General features: G+C 43.8%; 2 protein-coding genes across 2 annotated transcripts; both read left to right on the forward strand.

The window, feature by feature from the left end:
* Positions 1-3,835: 3,835 nt before the first annotated feature.
* Positions 3,836-7,964, forward strand: LOC105007281 (olfactory receptor 1500-like). The gene is made up of 6 exons (XM_010866156.1): positions 3,836-3,982; positions 6,317-6,369; positions 6,589-6,810; positions 7,064-7,180; positions 7,317-7,514; positions 7,700-7,964. Exons 1-6 carry the CDS (start codon positions 3,836-3,838, stop codon positions 7,962-7,964), a joined length of 1,002 nt encoding a protein of 333 aa, XP_010864458.1.
* A 10,504-nt stretch (positions 7,965-18,468) lies between these two features.
* LOC105007282 (olfactory receptor 145-like) lies at positions 18,469-22,487 on the forward strand. The gene is made up of 8 exons (XM_034293015.1): positions 18,469-18,526; positions 19,001-19,189; positions 19,886-19,938; positions 20,190-20,411; positions 20,655-20,771; positions 20,908-21,105; positions 21,415-21,646; positions 22,356-22,487. The coding sequence occupies exons 2-8, from the start codon at positions 19,043-19,045 to the stop codon at positions 22,485-22,487; spliced, it is 1,101 nt and encodes a 366-aa protein (XP_034148906.1). The 5' UTR covers positions 18,469-18,526; positions 19,001-19,042.
* Positions 22,488-23,672: the final 1,185 nt, after the last annotated feature.

Below are 23,672 nucleotides of genomic sequence, written 5' to 3' on the forward strand. Positions count from 1 at the left end.
TAAAAAAAAAAAATAATAATAGCCAGAATAACTGCCTTTGCATTATTGATGCTTAAATTATCAATATGACAATCAAAACGTCATACAGTGGGGAGAGTTTTTGATACACTGCCTATTTTACAGGTTTTCCTACTTACAAAGCATGTACAGGTCTGTAATGTTTATCATAGGTACTCTTCAACTGTGAGTGACGGAATCTAAAACAAAAATCCAGGAAATCACATTGTATGATTTTTAAGTAATTAATTGGCATTTTATTGCATGACATAAGTATTTGATACATCAGAAAAGCAGAACTTAATATTTGGTACAGAAACCTTTGTTTGCAATTACAGAGATCATACATTTCCTGTAGTTCTTGACCAGGTTTGCACATACTGCAGCAGGGATTTTGGCACACTCCTCCATACAGACCTTCTCCAGATCCTTCAGGTTTCGGGGCTGTCGCTGGGCAATATGGACTTTCAGCTCCCTCCAAAGATTTTCTATTGGGTTCAGGTCTGGAGACTGGCTAGCCACTCCAGGACCTTGAGATGCTTCTTACGGATCCACTCCTTAGTTGCCCTGGCTGTGTGTTTCGGGTCATTGTCATGCTGGAAGACCCAGCCACGACCCATCTTCAATGCTCTTACTGAGGGAAGGAGGAAGATCTCGCGATACATGGCCCCATCCATCCTCCCCTCAATACGGTGCAGTCGTCCTGTCCGCTTTGCAGAAAAGCATCCCCAAAGAATGATGTTTCCACCTCCATGCTTCACGGTTGGGATTGTGTTCTTGGGGTTCTACTCATCCTTCTTCTTCCTCCAAACACGGCGAGTGGAGTTTAGACCAAAAAGTTTATTTTTGTCTCATCAGACAACATGACCTTCTCCCATTCCTCCTCTGGATCATCCAGATGGTCATTGGCAAACTTCAGACGGGCCTGGACATGCGCTGGCTTGAGCAGGGGGACCTTGCGTGCGCTGCAGGATTTTAATCCATGACGGCGTAGTGTGTTTCTTTGAGACTGTGGTCCCAGCTCTCTTCAGATCATTAACCAGGCCCTGCCGTGTAGTTCTGGGCTGATCCCTCACCTTCCTCATGATTATTGATGCCCCATGAGGTGAGATCTTGCATGGAGCCCCAGACTGAGGGAGATTGACCATCATCTTGAACTTCTTCCATTTTCTAAAAATTGCACCAAAATGTTTTGCCTTCTCACCAAGCTGCTTGCCTATTGTCCTGTAGCCCATCCCAGCCTTGTGCAGGTCAACAGTTTTATCCCTGATGTCCCTACGCAGCACTCTGGTCTTGGCCAATGTGGAGAGGTTGGAGTCGGTTTGATTGAGTGTGTGGAGAGGTGTCTTTTATACAGGTAATGAGTTTAAACAGGTGCAGTTAATACAGGTAATGAGTGGAGAACAGGAGGGCTACTGGTTGGTAGGTGATCAAATTCTTATGTCATGCAATAAAATGCAAATGAATTACATAAAAATCCTACAATGTGATTTTCTGGATTTTTTTTCTATATTTCGTCACTCACAGTTGAAGAGTACCTATGATAACAATTACAGACCTCTACATGCTTTGTAAGTGGGAAAACCTGCAAAATCGACAGTGTATCAAATACTTGTTCTCCCCACTGTATATAAATTATAATACTATTTTTAATTTCTAATGACTGCCCTGCTGTTTTAGAAATATGTTGTGAGATTGATGATTGTTGGGTAACCTATATAATGCCATGACAAAGTATTACTTATACACTGACACATTTTTCTTTCTCTTTTTATTTCTATTAATCTCTCAGAAACAGGGGCCATGAAGACTTGCGCTTCACACCTGATACTCGTTGCAATATTTTACCTGCCAAATAATATCACTTTCCTCCTCCAATCCCTCATACTAACTAACATGAGGATCATCAACCTCTCCCTGACCTCAGTGCTGCCTCCCATGCTCAACCCCATCATATATGTTCTGAAGACAGAAGAGTTCAAGGAATCATCCACAAAGCTGATCAGGAGAGTATTTCAGAGAGCCGTGGCACCAGTGAAGTAAACATCAAATACCTGTAAACAAGTAAACATCAATATTTGTAATAACACATAACTTTAGGTTGATTGTACTGTATACTGAATAATTAAACAATAATGAAACAACATCTGCAACAGGATCAGGTTAATGTGTGTGATCTGGTGATAACTACATGCCTGTTTTTCAAAAGTAATCTACAGTACCTTTATTTTGCCTATTGGAAATAAAATGAATGCAGAGACATTTACTGAATAGAAAAGGAGCCCCATTCATTTAAATGAATCCTCTGTTCTATTCATTCAACTTACCCCCTTGCAATTCTAGATATTTTTGGGGGTTATGAAAAAAGGTTTGCGGCAATTCTATTGAAAAGGAGATGCTAATTGTTTGTAAGTAAATTTGCACACATTCTGAATGGAAAACCAGTGCTGCCACATGCCTAGGTATAGAGTATATGAACTCTACAAACATTTGTAACACAGCAATAACCAAAGTCGGGTGATCATATAAGTCATGAGGCCAGTGTTGCCAGCTGCAAACGTGGGCTTAACAGATGCAGTGCTGGAGTAGAACAAGCAGATGAGGGGTGAATTGCTGCAGTAATTAGGAACATGTCTAAAGTGGACATACTAATCTTTGCTTCTCATGTCGGTCAGGAAGTTAGCAACCCATTGACGATGAAGCTAGATTTTTTGGTAGTATTTCTGGGATGACGGTATTGAATGCAGAGCTAAAGTCCACAGACAGGATCTGTGCACACATCTTTGGGTTGTCAAGGTGTTGAAGGAGGAAATTGATAGAGTTCTAACACATTGCCAAGTACATAGCAATACTCACAACATTTTGCAGAGACATTCATATAATGCAATTTACATTAGAGACTGCCTACATGTCCATACTTTTTTCTATCGTCCCCCCTCCACATGGGAATCAAACCCACAACCCTAGCATAGCAAGCTCTATGCTCCACCATTTGATCTACACAGAGGGGTTTGGTAGGTCAAGGTTGGTTCCATGCACTAACCTCTTCCATTTGCCAGGCTTTGGCTAAAACACAACAAAATGTCGGGAAAGTGAAGGGAACTGAAAACTTGTCAAAGGCTCTGTCAACAAATGTAAACATGCAACAGCTAAACATGTCTCGTTCTCTCAGTCATTGCATGACAAACACAATTACGGTGGCCCAGAGGGAACGTCTTATTTCAAAATCATCTCTGGGTTGCGTGTATAATAATAGAGGTGGTTTCAGAGCCAGCACCACACGTTGGTCTTCAGTCCAGTGCACATCATCACACTGTTGAAGACACCGTTGTATGAAGGCCTTGGAAAGCCCAGGTAAGACTTAGTCTGCACAGTATTTATAGTTACATTGTAGGACTTTATGGATGAAATCTAAACCCACAAGGTTACAGTGCTTTTCCTCATATTGTTATTTTATTTTCAAACCTTTTTTGAATTCATCAAATAGGTTTGTTTATTTTTTTTTATCTATACTTTTTATAAAGATGGATATTCATACAAAAATATTCACATTCAGATTGTGGTAATCACCTTTTTTTGCAGCTGGTATTGAATGCAATATCAATAATTGCAAATGTGTGATTTTCTTTGTTTGATCTAAAATAACATTGTGTTCAACTTTGGGGAATTCCCTTCTCATTAATGCTTTAATCATACTTGTATCAACATCAGCATTAGGATGAAGTTATGCATCTATTGATATAGCATTAAGTAATAAATATATTCCTTTTTAATGAGGTGTTCATGGATAAAGTATTTCCACAGAATATTACCGGCCAGAGCAAACTGACCAGTCAGGATGAATTTCTTGACATCTGACCTCAACCAGACAGAGAACATCACCACCATCATCCGACCCCCTTACTTCTACATCAGTGGATTCACAGGGATCCCCCACATGGAGTACTACTATGTCTTCCTCTGTTTTGTCTACATCATCTCTCTGGTTAGTCCACAGGTCTGCTCCAGCGAGTTCACATGCAGCCAGTGTCAGCTATTAAATCCATTTAACAGTACATTTTAAATGTATTAGCAATATGTGTCTGTATTCTGTTGTTTGTATTTTATTGGCTTGAACTAATATATTGTATAGTGTTATTTTATATTTCAATTTTTTTTTTAAATGTTATAATATAAATGTGGCCTTGTTTGTGTATTTCTACATTTACATTTGTGTATTTTTTTTCACATTTCTTACAGTGTAATGAACATTTATTATTTAGCACAATTATTTAGCACAATTTTCTTTGAACATGTTACCAATATTAAGGATGTTGTTAAGGTTATGTGAATACAATTAATTGATCTTTTTAATTTAATACTACACTTTGCAAAACTATCGTGTTGTATTTGTATTTTCATTTGTTTCTAAGATTTTGGCAATTGAGTTTAAAAATATTGAAAATTTCAGACTGTTCATAAACTTCAAAATGTATATTTCTACATTTCCTTTAGTGTTATGAAATGTTATTATTCAGCACAGTTCATAACGTTCATGCAATCCATTAAATTACATACAATAATGTATTTAAAATGTGTAGAAATACTATAGAAAATGTACCAATATTAAGAATTGTGTTAAGGTTAAGGTGGATTCAATCCACTGTTTCTTATGTTATGAAACCCATAGATAAGATCCACCATTGTTTTTTGTTATTATATCCATTATAATCTACACTCACCTAAAGGATTTTTAGGAACACCTGTTCAATTTCTCATTAATGCAATTATCTAATCAACCAATCACATGGCAGTTGCTTCAATGCATTTAGGGGTGTGGTCCTGGTCAAGACAATCTCCTGAACTCCAAAATGCCTTTGTGATGCTAGAGGTCAGAGGAGAATGGGCCGACTGATTCAAGCTGATAGAAGAGCAACTTTGACTGAAATAACCACTCGTTACAACCGAGGTATGCAGCAAAGCACTTGTGAAGCCACAACACGCACAACCTTGAGGCGGATGGGCTACAACAGCAGAAGACCCTACCGGGTACCACTCATCTCCACTACAAATAGGAAAAAGAGGCTACAATTTGCATGAGCTCACCAAAATTGGACAGTTGAAGACTGGAAGAATGTTGCCTGGTCTGATGAGTCTCGATTTCTTTTGAGACATTCAGATGGTAGAGTCAGATTTTGGCGTAAACAGAATGAGAACATGGATCCATCATGCCTTGTTACCACTGTGCGGGCTGGTGGTGGTGGTGTAATGGTGTGGGGGATGTTTTCTTGGCACACTTTAGGCCCCTTAGTGCCAATTGGGCATTGTTTAAATGCCACGGCCTACCTGAGCATTGTTTCTGACCATGTCCATCCCTTTATGACCACCATGTACCCATCCTCTGATGGCTACTTCCAAAAGGATAATGCACCATGTCACAAAGCTCGAATCATTTCAAATTGGTTTCTTGAACATGACAATGAGTTCACTGTGGCCCCCACAGTCACCAGATCTCAAACCAATAAAGCATCTTTGGGATGTGGTGGAACGGGAGCTTCGTGCCCTGGATGTGCATCCCACAAATCTCCATCAACTGCAAGATGCTATCCTATCAATATGGGCCAACATTTCTAAAGAATGCTTTCAGCACCTTGTTGAATCAATGCTACGTAGAATTAAGGCAGTTCTGAAGGCGAAAGGGGGTCAAACACAGTATTAGTATGGTGTTCCTAATAATCCTTTAGGTGAGTGTATTGTTTTTTATTATGTTACATACCTGCATCATAATTTAATACAACACTTTGAGAAAGTACTGTTATATTTGTATTTTAATTAGCTTCTAATGTACTTGGCAATTGAGTTACATTTTTTTATTTCTGACAGTTCATAAGCTTGAATTTTTTTTAATTTTTCATAGAAAGTGTCCTATTTTATTTGAGAACCTAACAAGAACCTGTGGTGTAATTTCACCCACACAAAGAAAATTAAAAGGGTACTTCAGCTGTTCCTATAAGAAAACATTTCCTGCATTTCAGAAATGCTCTAGTCCCCTGTCTAAACAAGGATATAATGTAGTGACAGACTGGTGGCGCTGCTGTTAGGCTGTCTCGGCCACATACAAGCTTTGGGTTGTGTGCCCTCAAGACTGCAGACCCTAAAAGATGAAGGCACAGCAATTTTCTCAGATCTCTGTGCTGTTTGGAGAAGTTACTCTCTGTGACTTGAGGGCCTGTGCACATGTGAATGGTTTAAATTGTTAGATCCTTATCAAGCATTTACATTTTGGGAGTCAAAGAAAGTATTGAATAGCTGGGTCTTTGTGTGTCTTTATCGGATCTAGATGGGCAACACCTTTGTCATGATCATCATCTATGTGGACCGAAGTCTCCACAGGTAATCAAACCTCTTATCTTAGTGGCATTAATACTATTCAGCATAAAACATACTTTATTGGTCCATTTGCATTGGAAATTCTACCCTTTTTAACTATTGGCTGAGAGGAGCACTGCTCTCACTGCTCATTCACTCCTCCCATTCAGCTTGTGATTCTAACTGGTTACCGGCCCGCAACATTTCCCCATGCTGATAATAAGTATTGATCTTACCTTCCAGTCCCAAGTACATCGCAGTGTTCAACCTGGCCCTTACAGATGTATGTGAGAGCACGGCCCAGGTCCCCAAGCTCCTGGATATGTTCCTGTTCGGCAGACAGTTCATCTCCTACGACCAATGTCTCGCCAACCTATTCTTCGTCTTCTTCTTCCTCACCATGCAGTCCTTCAACCTCATCATCCTCTCCTATGACAGACTGGTGGCCATCTGCTTTCCACTCAGGTCTCAGATAATAAATTCAGTTAAGAATTGAATGAATGGTGTCCCGAGCAGCACACTACCCTGTGGACTCAAGGCTCAGTTAAACCACAGGCTTAAGTCAAGGGACTGTCCCAGCTGGTCTTGTTGTGGAGGCTCTAATGGGTTGTGCATATCAGCTGCACATTGCTCCGGGCTAATGGACGTGGGGACTGGATAGCACCTCATTGATAAAATATACACAACTCAAGTTGAACAGCTTCTCTCCACTGTCCAGGTACCATGTTCTGGTGACTCACAGGTCCATGTTTCAGCTGACAGGCGCTGCCTGGTTTGGCTCTCTGTTTCCTGTTTTGATTTCGGTGGGCCTCATCACCCGACTCTCCTTTTGTAGGTAGGTACGACGTGAACCTGTAGCTAAAAGGTTTCTGGTTCAAATCCCCGGCTGGCTGAGATAATTAATGAGCAGAAGACACATTTCTGTTAATTGTAACATATGGACAGTTCATATGTAATGTCCTGTATTGTAGGTCTCTGGTGATCAACAGCTACTTCTGTGACCACGGCCCCTTGTTCCGCCTGGCTGCCCCCTGTTCCAATGTGCTCCCTAACATAATCATTTCATACCTCAACCCCTGTTTAGTCTTCTATATCCCCATGGTCTTTATCATAGGATCTTACATCTGTATTAGTCACGCCCTCGTCACCATCACATTGCCCCAGGACAGGTGGGTACAGGAATACTGTTCAGAACCAAACATGTAGCCATGCACTGTACTATTATATTTTTAGATCTGAATAATGTTTTAGTCTCATGCAGATTGCTGTGCATTCTCATCGCCACTGAACTTAATGATTTATAACTTGCTGACCTGAAACCTTTTCACTCTCCACTTATCTCTTTTCCTTTCAGACACAAAGCCATAAAAACGTGTTCCTCACACCTGATACTCGTGGCTATATTCTACCTGCCAATTACTGTCACCTTCCTCCTCCAATCCCTCATACCAACAAACCTGCGTATCATCAACCTCTCCCTGACCTCGGTGCTGCCTCCCATGCTCAACCCTATAGTTTACGTTCTGAAGACAGAGGACTTCAAAGAATCAGCCAATAGGCTGATCAGGAGAGTGTTTCAGAGAGCTGTGGGTCCAGTGAAGTCCACATCAAATCACTGAAGTGTAGTTGCCTTAATTTTTCTCGCCATTGCTATTTCCATTTAGTTTGTTTTGTCTTCGGTTCCCTACAGTAATTTTTCTTATATACCTTTAAAGCCTTAAGGGACTATAAACATGCCTTAATAAAAGCCTTTCATAAAAAATGTAGAGTAAAGAAAATAAATGAATAATTAAAAACGAATGAAATCACAGAAAAACATGCTTGAAGGATGAAACAGTGTAACTTTATAGGTGCGGGTCTACATTGCCTGACGCAAAAACTAATAACATATTACTTTGTCTTGATTATACTGTATAACAAACAATAAAATAATTCCAATGTCATCTGCCACAGAATCAGGGTTAATATTGGGGATCTGGTGATAACTACAGTTGTGCTCAAAAGTTTGCATACCCTTGGAGAATTGGTAGGTCACCTTTTTCTGCAGTAACCACTGGAGGGTCAACTTGGCCTTGTGCTTAGGGTCATTGTCATGCTGGAAAGTCCAAGAGCATCACATGCGCAGTTTTCGTGCACAAGAATGCTAATTGTCTGCCAGTATTTTCTAATAATGTGCTGCATTTATCTTGCCATCAATTTTCACAAGGATCCCGGTGCCTTTAGAGCTCACACAATCCCAATAAATCAGTGAGCCACCACCATGCTTCACAGTGGGGCTGGTATTCTTTTCACTATAGGCCTTGTTGACCCCGCTACAAACATAGCGCTTATGGTTGTGACCTTAAAGCTCTATTTTGGTCCTGTCACTCCAAATTACAGTGTGCCAGAAGCTGTGAGGCATGTCAAGATGTTGTTGGGTATATTGTAACTGGGCTTTTTTTCATTAAGGGGGGTTCAAAACCCCCTTAATGAAGAAAAACATTTTGAGTACCGTGACGTCGCCCGGTATGGCGCAGCCGGGGCCCCACCCTGGAGCCAGGCCCGGGGTTGGGGCTCGTATGCGAGCGCCTGGTGGCCGGGCCTTCCCCCATGGGGCCCGGCCGGGCTCAGCCCGAACGGGCGACGTGGGGCCGCCCTCCCGTGGGCTCACCACCCACAGGAGGGACCATAAGGGGCCGGTGCGAAGAGGATCGGGCGGCAGTCGAAGGCAGGGGCCTAGACAACCCGATCTCTGGACACGGAAACTGGCTCTAGGGACGTGGAATGTCACCTCGCTGGCGGGGAAGGAGCCTGAGTTGGTGCGTGAGGTTGAGAGGTTCCGATTAGAGGTAATCGGGATCACCTCTACACACGGCTTGGGCTCTGGAACCACACTCCTTGAGAGAGGATGGACTCTTCACCACTCTGGAGTTGCCCATGGTGAGAGGCGGCGGGCTGGTGTGGGTTTGCTCATAGCTCCCCAGCTCTGCTGCCATGTGTTGGAGTTTACCCCGGTGAACGAGAGGGTCGTTTCCCTGCGCCTACGGGTCGGGGATAGGTCTCTCACTGTTGTTTGTGCCTACGGGCCGAACGGCAGTGCAGAGTACCCGACCTTCTTGGAGTCTCTGGGAGGGGTGCTGGAAAGTGCTCCGACTGGGGACTCTATTGTTCTACTGGGGGACTTCAACGCCCACGTGGGCAACGACAGTGACACCTGGAGGGGCGTGATTGGGAGGAACGGCCCCCCGGATCTGAACCCGAGTGGTGTTCAATTATTGGACTTCTGTGCTAGTCACAGTTTGTCCATAACGAACACCATGTTCAAGCATAAGGGTGTCCATCAGTGCACGTGGCACCAGGACACCCTAGGCCGCAGGTCGATGATCGACTTTGTTGTCGTCTCATCTGACCTGCGGCCGTATGTCTTGGACACTCGGGTGAAGAGAGGGGCGGAGCTGTCAACTGATCACCACCTGGTGGTGAGTTGGATCCGATGGCGGGGGAGGAAGCTGGACAGACTCGGCAGGCCCAAGCGTACTGTAAGGGTCTGCTGGGAACGTCTGGCCGAGTCTCCTGTCAGAGAGATCTTTAACTCCCACCTCCGGCAGAGTTTCGACTGGATCCCGAGGGAGGTTGGAGATATTGAGTCCGAGTGGACCATGTTCTCCACCGCCATTGTCGAAGCGGCCGCTCGGAGCTGTGGCCGTAAGGTCTCCGGTGCCTGTCGAGGCGGCAATCCCCGAACCCGGTGGTGGACACCGGAAGTAAGGGATGCCGTCAAGCTGAAGAAGGAGTCCTATCAGGCCTGGTTGGCTTGTGGGACTCCTGAGGCAGCTGACGGGTACCGACAGGCCAAGCGGGCTGCAGCCCGGGTGGTTGTGGAGGCAAAAACTCGGGCCTGGGAGGAGTTCGGTGAGGCCATGGAGAAGGACTATCGGCTGGCCTCGAAGAGATTCTGGCAAACCATCCGGCGCCTCAGGAGAGGGAAACAGTGCCCTACCAACGCTGTTTACAGTAGAGGTGGGCAGCTGTTGACCTCAACTGAGGATGTCGTCGGGCGGTGGAAGGAGTACTTCGAGGATCTCCTCAATCCCGCTGACACGTCTTCCATTGAGGAAGCAGAGGATGAGGGCTCAGAGGTGGACTCGTCCATCACCCGGGCTGAAGTCACTGAGGTGGTCAAGAAACTCCTCTGTGGCAAGGCACCGGGGGTGGATGAGATCCGCCCTGAGTACCTCAAGTCTCTGGATGTTGTGGGGTTGTCTTGGTTGACACGCCTGTGCAACATCGCGTGGCGGTCGGGGACAGTGCCTCTGGGATGGCAGACCGGGGTGGTGGTCCCTCTTTTTAAGAAGGGGGACCGGAGGGTGTGTTCCAACTATAGGGGGATCACACTTCTCAGCCTCCCCGGGAAAGTCTATGCCAGGGTTCTGGAGAGGAGAATACGGCCGATAGTAGAACCTCGGATTCAGTGTGGTTTTCGTCCGGGCCGTGGAACACTGGACCAGCTCTATACCCTCTACGGGGTGTTGGAGGGTTCATGGGAGTTTGCCCAACCAATCCACATGTGTTTTGTGGATTTGGAGAAAGCATTCGACTGTGTCCCTCGCGGCATCTTGTGGAGGGTGCTTGGGGAATATGGGGTCCTGGGTCCTTTGCTAAGGGCTGTCAGGTCCCTGTACAACCGAAGCAGGAGCTTGGTCCGCATTGCCGGCAGTAAGTCAGACTTGTTCCCAGTGCATGTTGGACTCCGGCAGGGCTGCCCTTTGTCACCGGTTCTGTTCGTAATTTTTATGGACAGAATTTCTAGGCGCAGCCAGGGGCCGGAGGGTGTCAGGTTTGGGGACCACACAATTTCGTCTCTGCTCTTTGCAGATGATGTTGTCGTGTTGGCCCCTTCTAACCAGGACCTTCAGCATGCACTGGGACGGTTTGCAGCCGAGTGTGAAGCGGTGGGGATGAAAATCAGTACCTCCAAATCTGAGGCCATGGTCCTCAGTCGGAAAAGGGTGGCTTGCCCACTTCAGGTTGGTGGAGAGTGCCTGCCTCAAGTGGAGGAGTTTAAGTATCTAGGGGTCTTGTTCACGAGTGAGGGAAGGATGGAACGGGAGATTGACAGACGGATCGGTGCAGCTTCTGCAGTAATGCAGTCGATGTATCGGTCTGTCGTGGTGAAGAAAGAGCTGAGCCGCAAGGCGAAGCTCTCGATTTACCAGTCAATCTACGTTCCTACTCTCACCTATGGTCATGAGCTTTGGGTCATGACCGAAAGGACAAGATCCCGGATACAGGCGGCCGAAATGAGCTTTCTCCGCAGGGTGGCCGGGCGATCCCTTAGAGATAGGGTGAGAAGCTCGGTCACCCGGGAGGAGCTCAGAGTAGAGCCGCTGCTCCTCCACATCGAGAGGGGTCAGCTGAGGTGGCTTGGGCATCTTTTTCGGATGCCTCCGGAACGCCTTCCTGGGAAGGTGTTCCGGTCCCGTCCCACCGGGAAGAGACCCCGGGGAAGACCTAGGACACGCTGGAGGGACTATGTCTCCCGGCTGGCCTGGGAACGCCTCGGTGTCCCCCCGGAAGAGCTAGAGGAAGTGTCTGGGGAGAGGGAAGTCTGGGCATCCCTGCTTAGACTGCTGCCCCCGCGACCCGGCCCCGGATAAAGCGGGAGAAGATGGATGGATGGATGGGCTTTTTTTTTGGCTTTGGCGCAGTAGTGTCAGAGGTCCATAAGCAGTTCCCATATCTTTCGGAAGGCGTCCCCCTTATTTTTTAGGGCGTATGTGCATTGTTCCAGTCTTAAAGTTTCATTTAGGATTTGTTTAAACAGATTGAATGATGGGGGTCTTTGTTGTTTCCAATTGAGCAAGATGCATTTCTTTGCTATATACGATATTAAGATAATCCTCTTCCTGCATGTGGTGTCCAGTGTCTTGTCCAGTTCCGTGCCAAAGAGGTACCGTGTTGGTGTAATGCCCAGCAGGGTTTTCACAATCTTAACAGTTAGATCATGTACCGCCTTCCAGAAATGTTTTAATTTCCTGCATTACACCAATACACTTTTTAAGCAATGGAATGTAGTTTATGAGGTAGAGATCCTTAAGCAATCTCAGGTGAACGGTGAGATTGCCTTGAGTCTATTCAAAACTGACGAGTTAATTAATAATGCATTGGATTTTGTCAAATTGATTTTATAGCCTGAAATTGTTCCAAATTTAATGATAACATCCAATACTGCTGGGATTGATAGCTCAGGGCTAGTTAATTATAGAATTATATCATCGGCATGAAGTGAAATTTTGTTCTGTGTTTTCCCGATATTTATACCAGCAACCTCTTCATTAGCCCGTATGGCCTCTGCGAGTGGTTTAATTACCAAGTTAAATAAAAATGGAGACAAAGGGCACTCCTGCCGACAGCCTCTAAACAAATAAAAAATTTCAGTGAGAGTACCATTTATACACTCACCTAAAGGATTATTAGGAACACCATAATAATACTGTTTGACCCCCTTTCGCCTTCAGAACTGCCTTAATTATACGTGGCATTGATTCAAAAAGGTGCTGAAAGCATTCTTTAGAAATGTTGGCCCATATTGATAGGATAGCATCTTGCAGTTGATGGAGATTTGTGGGAAGCACATCCAGGGCACGAAGCTCCCGTTCCACCACATCCCAAAGACGCTCTATTGGGTTGAGATCTGGTGACTGTGGGGGCCATTTCAGTACAGTGAACTCATTGTCATGTTCAAGAAACCAATTTGAAATGATTCGAGCTTTGTGACATGGTGCATTATCCTTTTGGAAGTAGCCATCAGAGGATGGGTACATGGTGGTCATAAAGGGATGGACATGGTCAGAAACAATGCTCAGGAAGGCCGTGGCATTTTAACGATGCCCAATTGGCACTAAGGGGCCTAATTGTAAACCCTAGAAATGGTTGTGTGTGAAAATCCCAGTAACTGAGCATATTGTGAAATACTCAGACCGGCCCGTCTGGCACCAACAACCATTCCACGCTCAAAATTGCTTAAATCACCTTTCTTTCCCATTCTGACATTCAGTTTGGAGTTCAGGAGATTGTCTTGACCAGGACCACACCCTTAAATGCATTGAAGCAGCTGCCATGTGATTGGTTGATTAGATAATTGCATTAATGAGAAATTGAACAGGTGTTCCTAATAATCCTTTAGGTGTACATATTTGGGCTTGTGGGTTGCTATACATAGTTCTGACCCACCTAATACATTTTACACCAAGATTACATTTCTCCAGAATGGCAAACAAATATGACCACTCGACCCCTATCAAATGCTTTTTCTGCGTCAAGCGAAAGTAGTAAGGCTGTTCTGTTGTGTAGGGACGAGTGGTCAATTATATTTAAAAGCCTCCGGATATTATCAGATGCATAGCGTGCCTTCACAAAGCCGGACTGATCGGGATTAATGATCTGGGGCAAAAGGTCTTCCAGCCTGCGTGCAATTAATATGGATAATATCTTAACTGCTCCTTCTCATCCTCTGAGATAGAGGGTAGGGATATGTTTTCCAACAATCTGTGGACATCTGTTGCAGGGGGATTTTCTGACACGTAAAGCTGTTTGTAAAAATCGAGAAATTAGGACTTAATTGATTGTGTATCATATTTCAACTGGCCGGCCTCATTGCGTGTGTACTTTATTGTGCTTTCTGCACATTCTTTTTTGAGTTATAGGCTAGAAGTTTACTCGGCTAGTTACCATATTCATGATATTTCTGTTTTGTAAAGAATATAGGTTTTTTGATATGTTCTGTTTGAATGAGATTAAGATTAGTTTTGACTGCATTTAGTTTTCCTCTGCAGGAGATCGTCAATGGCATTGTCCCAAATCGATTAACTCTTTCTTAAGTTGTTCTGCTTGTTTAGTAATCATCATCATCTTCCGCTTATCCGGGGCCGGGTCGCGGGGGCAGCAGTCCAAGCAGGGATGCCCAGACTTCCCTCTCCCCAGACACTTCCTCCAGCTCTTCCGGGGGGACACCGAGGCGTTCCCAGGCCAGCCGGGAGACATAGTCCCTCCAGCGTGTCCTAGGTCTTCCCCGGGTCTCCTCCCGGTGTGACGAAACAGATGCCCAAGCCACCTCAGCTGACCCCTCTCGATGTGGAGGAGCAGCGGCTCTACTCCAAGCTCCTCCCGGGTGACCGAGCTTCTCATCTCTAAGGGATCGCCCGGCCATCCTGCGGAGAAAGCTCATTTCGGCCGCCTGTATCCAGGATCTTGTCCTTTCGGTCATGACCCAAAGCTCATGACCATAGGTGAGAGTAGGAACGTAGATTGATCAAGAGCTTCGCCTTGCGGCTCAGCTCTTTCTTCACCACGACAGACCGATACATCGACCGCATTTCTGCAGAAGCTGCACCGATCCGTCTGTCAATCTCCCGTTCCATCCTTCCCTCACTCGTGAACAGGACCCCTAGATACTTAAACTCCTCCACTTGAGACAGGCACTCTCCACCAACCTGAAGTGGGCAAGCCACCCTTTTCCGACTGAGGACCATGGCCTCGGATTTGGAGGTACTGATTTTCATCCCAACCGCTTCACACTCGGCTGCAAACCGTCCAAGTGCATGCTGAAGGTCCTGGCTTGAAGGGGCCAACACGACAACATCATCCGCAAAGAGCAGAGACGAAATTGTGTGGTCCCCAAACATGAAACCCTCCGGCCCCTGGCTGCGCCTAGAAATTCTGTCCATAAAAATTACGAACAGAACCGGTTTAGTAATGTTTAGTAATCGATAAATTTTGCAGATGCGTATGAGATTACTAATTACTGCTTTAGCCGCGTCCCACATCACTGTCTGGTTTGATTTGTTTGCTGGGGGAGGGATAACCGCAGGTAGACTGGTGAGTGGTCTGATTTAAGAATGGGCCCTATATCACATGAAACTATGGATGAGAGACGATCCTGAGGTATCCAGGCCTACATCAGCCGAGGCTAATCTTAGAGTCTTAGAAGCGTTGGGGTTAGACAATGTGGTTGGAGATTTGTCTAAGTTACTATCCATATGACAATTAAAATCTCCAGCAACTATTCCAAAGTCTGTATTATATTGATTAAATAGGCTGATTATATCCATCTTGAATTTAGGGTTATTTTAGTTTGGTGCATATACGTTCAACAATGTCAGTTCTTGTCCATATAGCATCCCCTTAATTAGTATTTGTCTTCGACCATAATCGCTATATTGCTACTTAAATATGCTAGTAAAGCTAGAGAAATAAACTTGCCAGACCCAATCTCTCTTAAGTTTTTTGTGCTCTTTATTGGACAAATGGGTTTCCTGAAGGAAAGCTATGTCTACTTTTTCTTTTTTTAAGAATGTAAGAACTCTCTTCCGCTTAATTTGGTGGCCAAGGCCTCTGACATTAAACGTTATTACATTAAGTGTACTAAACATACAGAGTTTTGCCTGCTACATTGGTTTCGTGTGACCATGGTAGAGTAAAAGTTAAAGAAAAAACAACATAAGACTAATGAACTAATAAAAGCAAAAAATATAACATGGGTAGAGCATGAGGGGGCGAAATCCTCGGAAGGTCCCCATGTCAACAAACAGCTTTTTTAAAGCGTTGAACTCCGCGGAGAAATCCTGGACGAACGCGAGTTTGGATCCGTCATGTGTAATGTCCCGTTGTCTCGTGAAGCGTAAGACGAATTCTTTATTATTTATATTATGTAGTTGGCCAGGTTTGCAAAGGTCTGGAGCTGTTTAATGTGCGATGTTGTAGGGAGCCGTCACACTATGCTGCCATCTTGTTCGGGCTCTCTAGCGCCCCCTCCCCCATCCTTTTCCATGTTTATAAAGTTCCAATACTTTTTTACACAGGTCTTTTGACAGTTCTTTTCTGCTTTCCATGGCTCAGTATCTAGCCTGCTCAGTGCATCCTTGTGAGAGGCAACAAACCCATTGACTGTTTATACACAGATACTAATTACAATTTAAAAAGCCACAGGTGTGGGGAATTAACCTTTAATTTCCATTTCTGCCAGGGCATGCAGACTTATGATCACAACTGTATATGTCAGTTTTTCATAAGCCATCTACTGTACAGTATCTTTACTTTGCCTATTGGAAATCACATTTATCCACTGTTTTAAACATTCTATTTGTAAGCATTTAATCCAGGGGTGGGCAACTGCCTAAAGGTCTTCTGTCAATATACCCCCTTGCAATTCCAGATATTTTTAGGGTGGTATGAAAAAAGGTTTGCTGCACTTCTATCATGCCATCAGTTGAAAAGAAAGTGCAAATTATTTTCAGAATCATTATAGTCTCTATCTGCTAAGAAGATTCACACACATTCAGAGTGGTAGAAAGTATAACTGGTGCTGACACATTCACTACCATTCTAAAGTTTTGGGTCACTTGTTTTAGAAAGAAAAGCACACTTGTTTCTCATTTAAATAACATCACGTCACAAATTCCGTGCAGACATTGTTAATGTCGTAAATGACTTTTGTATCTGGAAATGGCAATTTTTTTATGGAATATCTACAAAGGTGTACCAAGGCCCATTATCAGCAATAATCAGCCCTGTTTCCCAAAAGGCTTGTTGTGTTTGCTAATCCAAGTTTATCATTTTAAAAGGCTAATTGATCATTAAGAAACCCTTTTGCAAGTATGTTAGCACAGCTGAAAACTTTTGTGCTGATTAAAGAGTTGAGTAGACTAGTTGAGTATCTGGAGCATCAGCGATTGTGGGTTCAATTATAGGCTCAAAATGGCCAGAGACAAATAACTTTTTTCTGAAACTCGTCAGTTTGTGCCTAGAGGCACCTCTGTGGTCAGGCCCTGACTGTGGCCCCCAGGCGCATTGAGACTGGGCAGGGCCCGTGGTGTGTGGGGGCCTGTGGTGGGCGGGGGGACCATGGTGGGTGGGGGGCCCGTGTTGAGCATGGGGACCGCGGTGGGTGGTGAGACCGCGATAGGCCTGCGGCGGGTGGGGGCTCGTGCTTGGCCTCTAAAATAAATATTTTTTTGCTATTTTTGTTTTATATGGTGTTTGTAGATGTGGTTATCACTGTCAGATGTGGGCTGTTAGGTTAATCTAAGCCAGAATCGGCATTCCATGTGTATATACTGCATCATAATTTTTCATCCCAGGGACGGTTGTAAGGACAGCTTGCAACCCGGCCCGGCGTCACCGTACTACGCCAGTGCCCGGATCACTGCAACAAAGCTGTTCCAAGCCTCTTTCTCCTGACTAGTGAGCTTCTTGGGGAATTCATTGCACTCCAATATCTTCTTTATCTGTGGTCCGATGAAGACACCGGCTTTGATCTTTACCTCAGACAGCATAGGGAAGAAATCTTGAAGGTACTTGAAAGCTGCCGACTCCTTATCTAGAGCTCTGACAAATTGTTTCATGAGGCCCAGTTTGATGTGCAGTGGTGGCATCAGCACATTCCGGGGGTCCACCAGTGGCTCCCACTTGACGTTGTTCCTCCCCACAGAGAACTCGGTCCGCTGTGGCTAGTTCTGCCTGTGGTAGTCCACACTGGTATCCCTGCTGTCCCAAAGGCAAAGATAGCAGGGAAACCTGGTAGAACCACCTTGGAGACCCATCAGGAATGCCACCATTTGAAGTCTCCTATGACCTCCCAGCCGTACTCATCATATGTATCATGTGTATTAGGCAGCTGGAACTAAATTGAACTGGTGGGCTTAAGGTCCCTGTATTTATTTTACTATTTATATTACTGGAAAGTTATAGAAAGTTATAGAAGTTAATCCAAATTTACTCAGCACTGAATCCATTTCAAAATATCACTGTCCTGGTCACAAAAGCAATGTTTGTGGATAATTATACTTTTGTGGCTTAAGCAATTTGGAAATAACACTTATTACCCAGGAACAAAAAATAAAATAAAATGTCTTACGCAGTGTTATAGGTTAAGCTTATAACACAGCAAAATCTGGACAAAGTGAAGGGGACAGAATACTTCCAAAAGGCACTGCTGAAAAATTTGTCTCGTTCTCTCAGTCATTGCATGACAAACACAATTACGGTGGCCCAGAGGGAATGTCTCATTACAGAATCATCTCTGGGTTGTGTGTATAATAATAGGGGTGGTTTCAGAGCCAGCACCACACATTGGTCTTCAGTCCAACACACCTCATCATACTACTGAAGACAGACTGTTGTATAAAGGCCTTGGAAAGAGCAGGTAAGACTTAGTTTGTTCAGTATTTATAGAGACACTGTAAGACTTTACACTGTTGTGGAAAAAAACCTGGTGGATGAAATCTAAAACCCACAACAGGGTTGCAGTGCTTTTCCTCAAATGATTAATATGCTTTACAAACCATTTTTGAAGTAATCATATAGGTTTGTTTATTGTTTTATCTTTACTATAATATAGATATAATAATACACATCTTCACATTCAGATTTAGGTTATCAAATTTCTTTATAGTAGATTTTGAATGCAGTAGGAGTATATATTCAATCAATTTTCATGCAACATATAATTGTAATTTCTTGTGGGATTCCTTTCGCAAAATGATTTCTTTAATTATACTTAACATCTCACCATCAGCATGAGATGAGTTTTTTTTTATACAGCATTAATTACTGTATCTATTTATTGATAATGAGGTATTTTTGGATAATGTATTATATGGATAATCTATTTCCACAGATTATTACCAGCAAGAGTGAACTGATAACACCACCAGTCAGGATGAGTTCCCTGACCTCTGACCTTAGCCTAACAGAGAACATCACCACCATCATCCGACCCCCTTACTTCTACATCAGTGGATTCACAGGGATCCCCCACATGAAGTACTACTATGTCTTCCTCTCCCTTGTATACATCATCTCTCTGGTTAGTCCACAGCTCTGCTCCAGCGAGTTCACATGCAGCCAGTGTCAGCTATTCAGTACTGCAGTACATACAATAAAGTATTTAAGGTGTAGAAAGTTACCAATATTAAGAACATAGTTAAGGTTTATGGTGGACCTAATCAATTGTATTTTGTTATTTTAATTTACTTCTAATGTTTTTGGCAGTTTAGTTTAATAATGTTATTTCTGACAGTTCATAAGCTGGAAAATGTTTAACTTTTTCATAGAAAGTGTCCTATATTAATTGAGAACCTAACAAGAACCTGTGGTGTAATTTTACCTACACAAAGAATATTGAAAGGGTACTTCAGCTGTTCCTATAAGAGAACTTTCCTGCATTTCTGTTTTTGCCCTAGTTTCTTAAGTAGCAGCCTGTCTATACAAGCTTGGACAGCCTTGGATATAAAGTAGGGACAGACTGATGGCGCTGCTGTTAGGCTGTCTCAGCCACATACAAGTGTTCGGTTGTGTGCCCTAAAGATTGCAGACCGTAAAAGGTGAAGGCCAAGCAGTTTTCTAGGTTCTCTGTGCTGTTTGGAGAAGGTACTCTCTGTGACTTGAGGGCCTGTGCACATGTGAATCATGTACATTGTTAGATCCTTATGGGGCATTAATGTTTTGGGAATCAAAGAAAGTATTGAATAGCTGGGTCTTTGTGTGTCTTTATCGGATCCAGATGGGCAACACCTTTGTCATGATCATCATCTATGTGGACCGAAGTCTCCACAGGTAATCAAACCTCTTATCTTAGTGGCATTAATACTACTCAGCATAAAACATACTTTATTGGTCCATTTGCATTGGAAATTCTACCTTTTTTTTAACCTGTCTTGGTACCCATTGAGGAACACATACTATTGGCTGAGAGGAGCACTGCTCTCACTGCTCATTCACTCCTCCCATTCAGGTTGTGATTCTAACAGGTTACCGGCCCGCAACATTTCCCAATGCTGATAATATGTATTGATCTTACCTTCCAGTCCCAAGTACATCGCAGTGTTCAACCTGGCCCTCACAGATGTATGTGAGAGCACGGCCCAGGTCCCCAAGCTCCTGGATATGTTCCTGTTCGACAGACAGTTCATCTCCTACGACCAATGCCTCGCCAACCTATTCTTCGTCTTCATATTCCTCTTCATGCAGTCCTTCAACCTCACCATCCTCTCCTATGACAGACTGGTGGCCATCTGCTCCCCACTCAGGTCTCAGATAAAAAATCCAGTGAAGAATTGAATGAATGGTGCAGCATTGCGGCACTACCTTGTACCTCTAGGCTCAGTTGGCTAAATACAAGGGACTGTGCTAGTCAGTCTTGTCATAGAGGTGTCAATGGGCCGTGCATATCAGCTGCACATTGCTCCGGGCAAATGGACGTGGGGACTGGATAGCACCTCATTGATAAAATATACACAACACAAGTTGAACAGCTTCTCTCCACTGTCCAGGTACCACGTGCTGGTGACTCACAGGTCCATGTTTCAGCTGACAGGGGCTGCCTGGGTTGGCTCTCTGTTTCCTATGATGATTTCTGTGGGCCTCATCACCCGACTCTCCTTTTGTAGGTAAGTAGGATGTGAACCTGAAGCTAAAAGGTTTCTGGATCAAATCCCAGGCTGGTAGAGGTAAGTAATGAGACGAAGACACATTCCTAGAACCTGTTACATATGGACAGTTAATATGTAATGTCCTGTATTGTAGGTCTGTGGTGATCAACAGCTACTTCTGTGACCACGGCCCCCTGTTCCGCCTGGCGGCCCCCTGTTCTGACGTGCTCCCTAACATCGTGTTGTCGTACTTAATCCCCAGTTTAGTCCTCTATATTCCCATGACCTTCATCATAGTATCTTACATCTGCATCCTCCATGCCCTCTTCACCATCACACTGACCCAGGACAGGTGGGTACAGAAATTCTGATCAGAATTAATTATGTAGCCAATATATTGTATTCTTGTATTTATAGATTTAAATATAATTTTTGGTTTATACTGATTGCTCTGAAGCAGGGCCGGCCCTAGGCATAAGTGGCATAGGTGGTCGCTTAGGGCCCCAAATTGCTAGGGGGCCCCAGACCGCTAAGGGACATTTGCTTAAGCCCCCCATAAGGCTAGGTCCGGCACTGCTCTAAAGTCTTATCGTTAATGAACCAAATAAAATTATAATTTACTAAACTGAAACTTTTTTAATCTCCACTTCTTTCCCTTCAGACACAGAGCTGTAAAAACATGTGTTTCACACGTGATACTTGTGGCCATATTCTACCTGCCAATTACTGTCACCTTCCTCCTCCAATCCCTTATTCCAACAAACCTGCGTATAATCAACCTCTCCCTGACCTCTGTGCTGCCTCCCATGCTGAACCCTATAGTTTACGTTCTGAAGACGGAGGACTTCAAGGAAACGGCCAAGAAGCTGATCAGAAGATGGTTTCGTAAAGCTGTGGGTCCAGTGAAGTCAAAATAAAGAATGTAAAGTATTGTACAGTCATTGTATCCTGCAGTTAGCATCTATACTTTACTTGTTTGCGTTGTGTCCCCCAAAATCAAATCAAGAAGCTGACTGGATTTTATGTCTTCCTATATTATTTATTGACAAACATAAGCTAAAGCTGATCTGCCATAGTAAATGATTGATGCTTTGTATTATTTTATTTATACATTTTCAATAAACCTTTAAAGCCATAAAGCCATGTCCTAGCAAAAGGCTTGAATAAGATATGTAGAAAAGCAAAGCAATAAAAAAAAAAACATAAACACTTTATTAATCATTTGTTTTTATTAATAATGCCCTGACTGCAGCTGTATGTGTTACAAAATACATGTACAGTATCGTGACCACAAACATCATACTGATACGCTCCAGGAGTTATTTGCCGATGGTTTGGCACTGTGGTGCCAAAAGAGGCATTCAAAAATTGTGTTTGGGAGATATAAAATATTATTATTTATTTCAAAAGTCATGGTCAACCATTCATATCCATAGCTAGAATCGTCGCTTTAACTGCCTTATAGCTTTTAGCCTGATCCTCTGGGAAGTAATAGAGGGCCCCATGTACCTCATCGATCAGTAAGGGTCCAAGCTTCCCCAGTGCTTTTGAAGTTTAAGAGGTATGCCTCAAAGCTATCGGTCTCTGTCTGGCTGGGCCTAGGGTTGCTATGGTCCCTGTGTGGCACGTGTGGTGGCGGGCCAGGAACATAGTAGTCTGGCTCCTCTGCTCCACAATGAACTCCTAGTGTATGTCCTGCTGGGCCTGGCTTTTCTGGGCCAGCTGCCTGACTAGTCCCTCCATGGTTGTGTACTCCTGTTTTGTTGGGGCTAGTTTGCCCGCATCTTCCACCACTTTAGTATTTGGTTGCTTAGACGGGGCCTGTGATTGTCGAGGGATTACAATGGATGATGTAGCTTTTCACCAGGGGAATTGTCTTTCATTAACATGAAACAGAAAACAAAAAAAACCTCTAAATTAGGAGGCTCCTTCAAATGCTGTCCATCTGTTGGCATCTCCTTTTTTATATAGTAAGGAGCTTTGATTAATTGTCCTGGAGACGACAAAAGTTGGAGAGTTGCAGATGTCGGTTGAATCTTGAGGTCTTCCAGTCTGCAAAACTAAAACTAGATCTATCTGGACTTCTTGCCAGAAAATAGCCTTTACTTAAAAACATTAAATAACAAGCTTTAGAGTTGCTAAAAACTTATGTTTAGTTGCTGAACCTTATTTTTACCTTGTTTTTAACCATATTCTAAAGCAAGCAGGAGATTCTACAGAGAGTAAAAGGGTGGAATAAAGACAAAGAGAACAAGGGGCTGTGGGGCTCAGTCATGCAAACGCTTAGCTAGAGGTGCTGTCGCACAATGAGCGCAGCTAGTTCAGCCAGGGGACTTGACTGGACATTGGCTCAGCGATGCATTAGCTGATGTCGGAATCGCGCCTACCACAGTCTCAAGAATCCTAATGTAATTTGGCGGTATATTTAAATCGGTCAGGGTACTCACTCTGTCTGCTATTCTTCTGGTTATCTTGCATGTGGTAGGTAAACACTGGAGTCATTTGCAAGTATTGTTCTTGTCCATGTCTTGGTTCATATCAGGATCGGCTACAGACGTCAGGTCATTCATTACTGTTTTTGTTTGTCGGACCTCTTTCTTTTCGATATTGGCCGGTCAGGATTTGGAGGTTTCGTGACAAAGGTTCAGCATCCATCCTGTTGCTTCTTGATCTTAGAGCTACTTTTGACGCTATTGATCACTCCCTTCTCTTAGAGAGACTGGAAACCCATAGTGGGTTACGTGGACATGTTCTAGCCTGGTTTAAATCTTATTTATCTGAAAGATATCAGTTTATTAGTGTGGATGGCATATCCTCTGACAAGTCAAAGGCATGCTTTGGTTTTCCTCAAGGCTCAGTTCTGGGCCCATTATTGTTTTCACCATATTTGTAGCCTCTGGGCAATGTAATCCGAAATCA

This window comes from Esox lucius, chromosome 7 (genome assembly GCF_011004845.1).
Source record: "Esox lucius isolate fEsoLuc1 chromosome 7, fEsoLuc1.pri, whole genome shotgun sequence".
Taxonomy (NCBI): Eukaryota; Metazoa; Chordata; class Actinopteri; order Esociformes; family Esocidae; genus Esox; species Esox lucius.

Bases quoted from the DNA above. Each gene is read 5' to 3' on its own strand.
- LOC105007281 (XM_010866156.1), top strand. From the start codon at position 3,836: ATGAATTTCTTGACATCTGACCTCAACCAGACAGAGAACATCACCACC. The intron at 3,983-6,316 runs GTTAGTCCACAG...TATCGGATCTAG, and splicing joins TTGTCTACATCATCTCTCTG to ATGGGCAACACCTTTGTCAT. The intron at 6,811-7,063 runs GTCTCAGATAAT...TCCACTGTCCAG, and splicing joins GCCATCTGCTTTCCACTCAG to GTACCATGTTCTGGTGACTC.
- LOC105007282 (XM_034293015.1), top strand. From the start codon at position 19,043: ATGAGTTCCCTGACCTCTGACCTTAGCCTAACAGAGAACATCACCACC. The intron at 20,412-20,654 runs GTCTCAGATAAA...TCCACTGTCCAG, and splicing joins GCCATCTGCTCCCCACTCAG to GTACCACGTGCTGGTGACTC. The intron at 20,772-20,907 runs GTAAGTAGGATG...CCTGTATTGTAG, and splicing joins ACCCGACTCTCCTTTTGTAG to GTCTGTGGTGATCAACAGCT.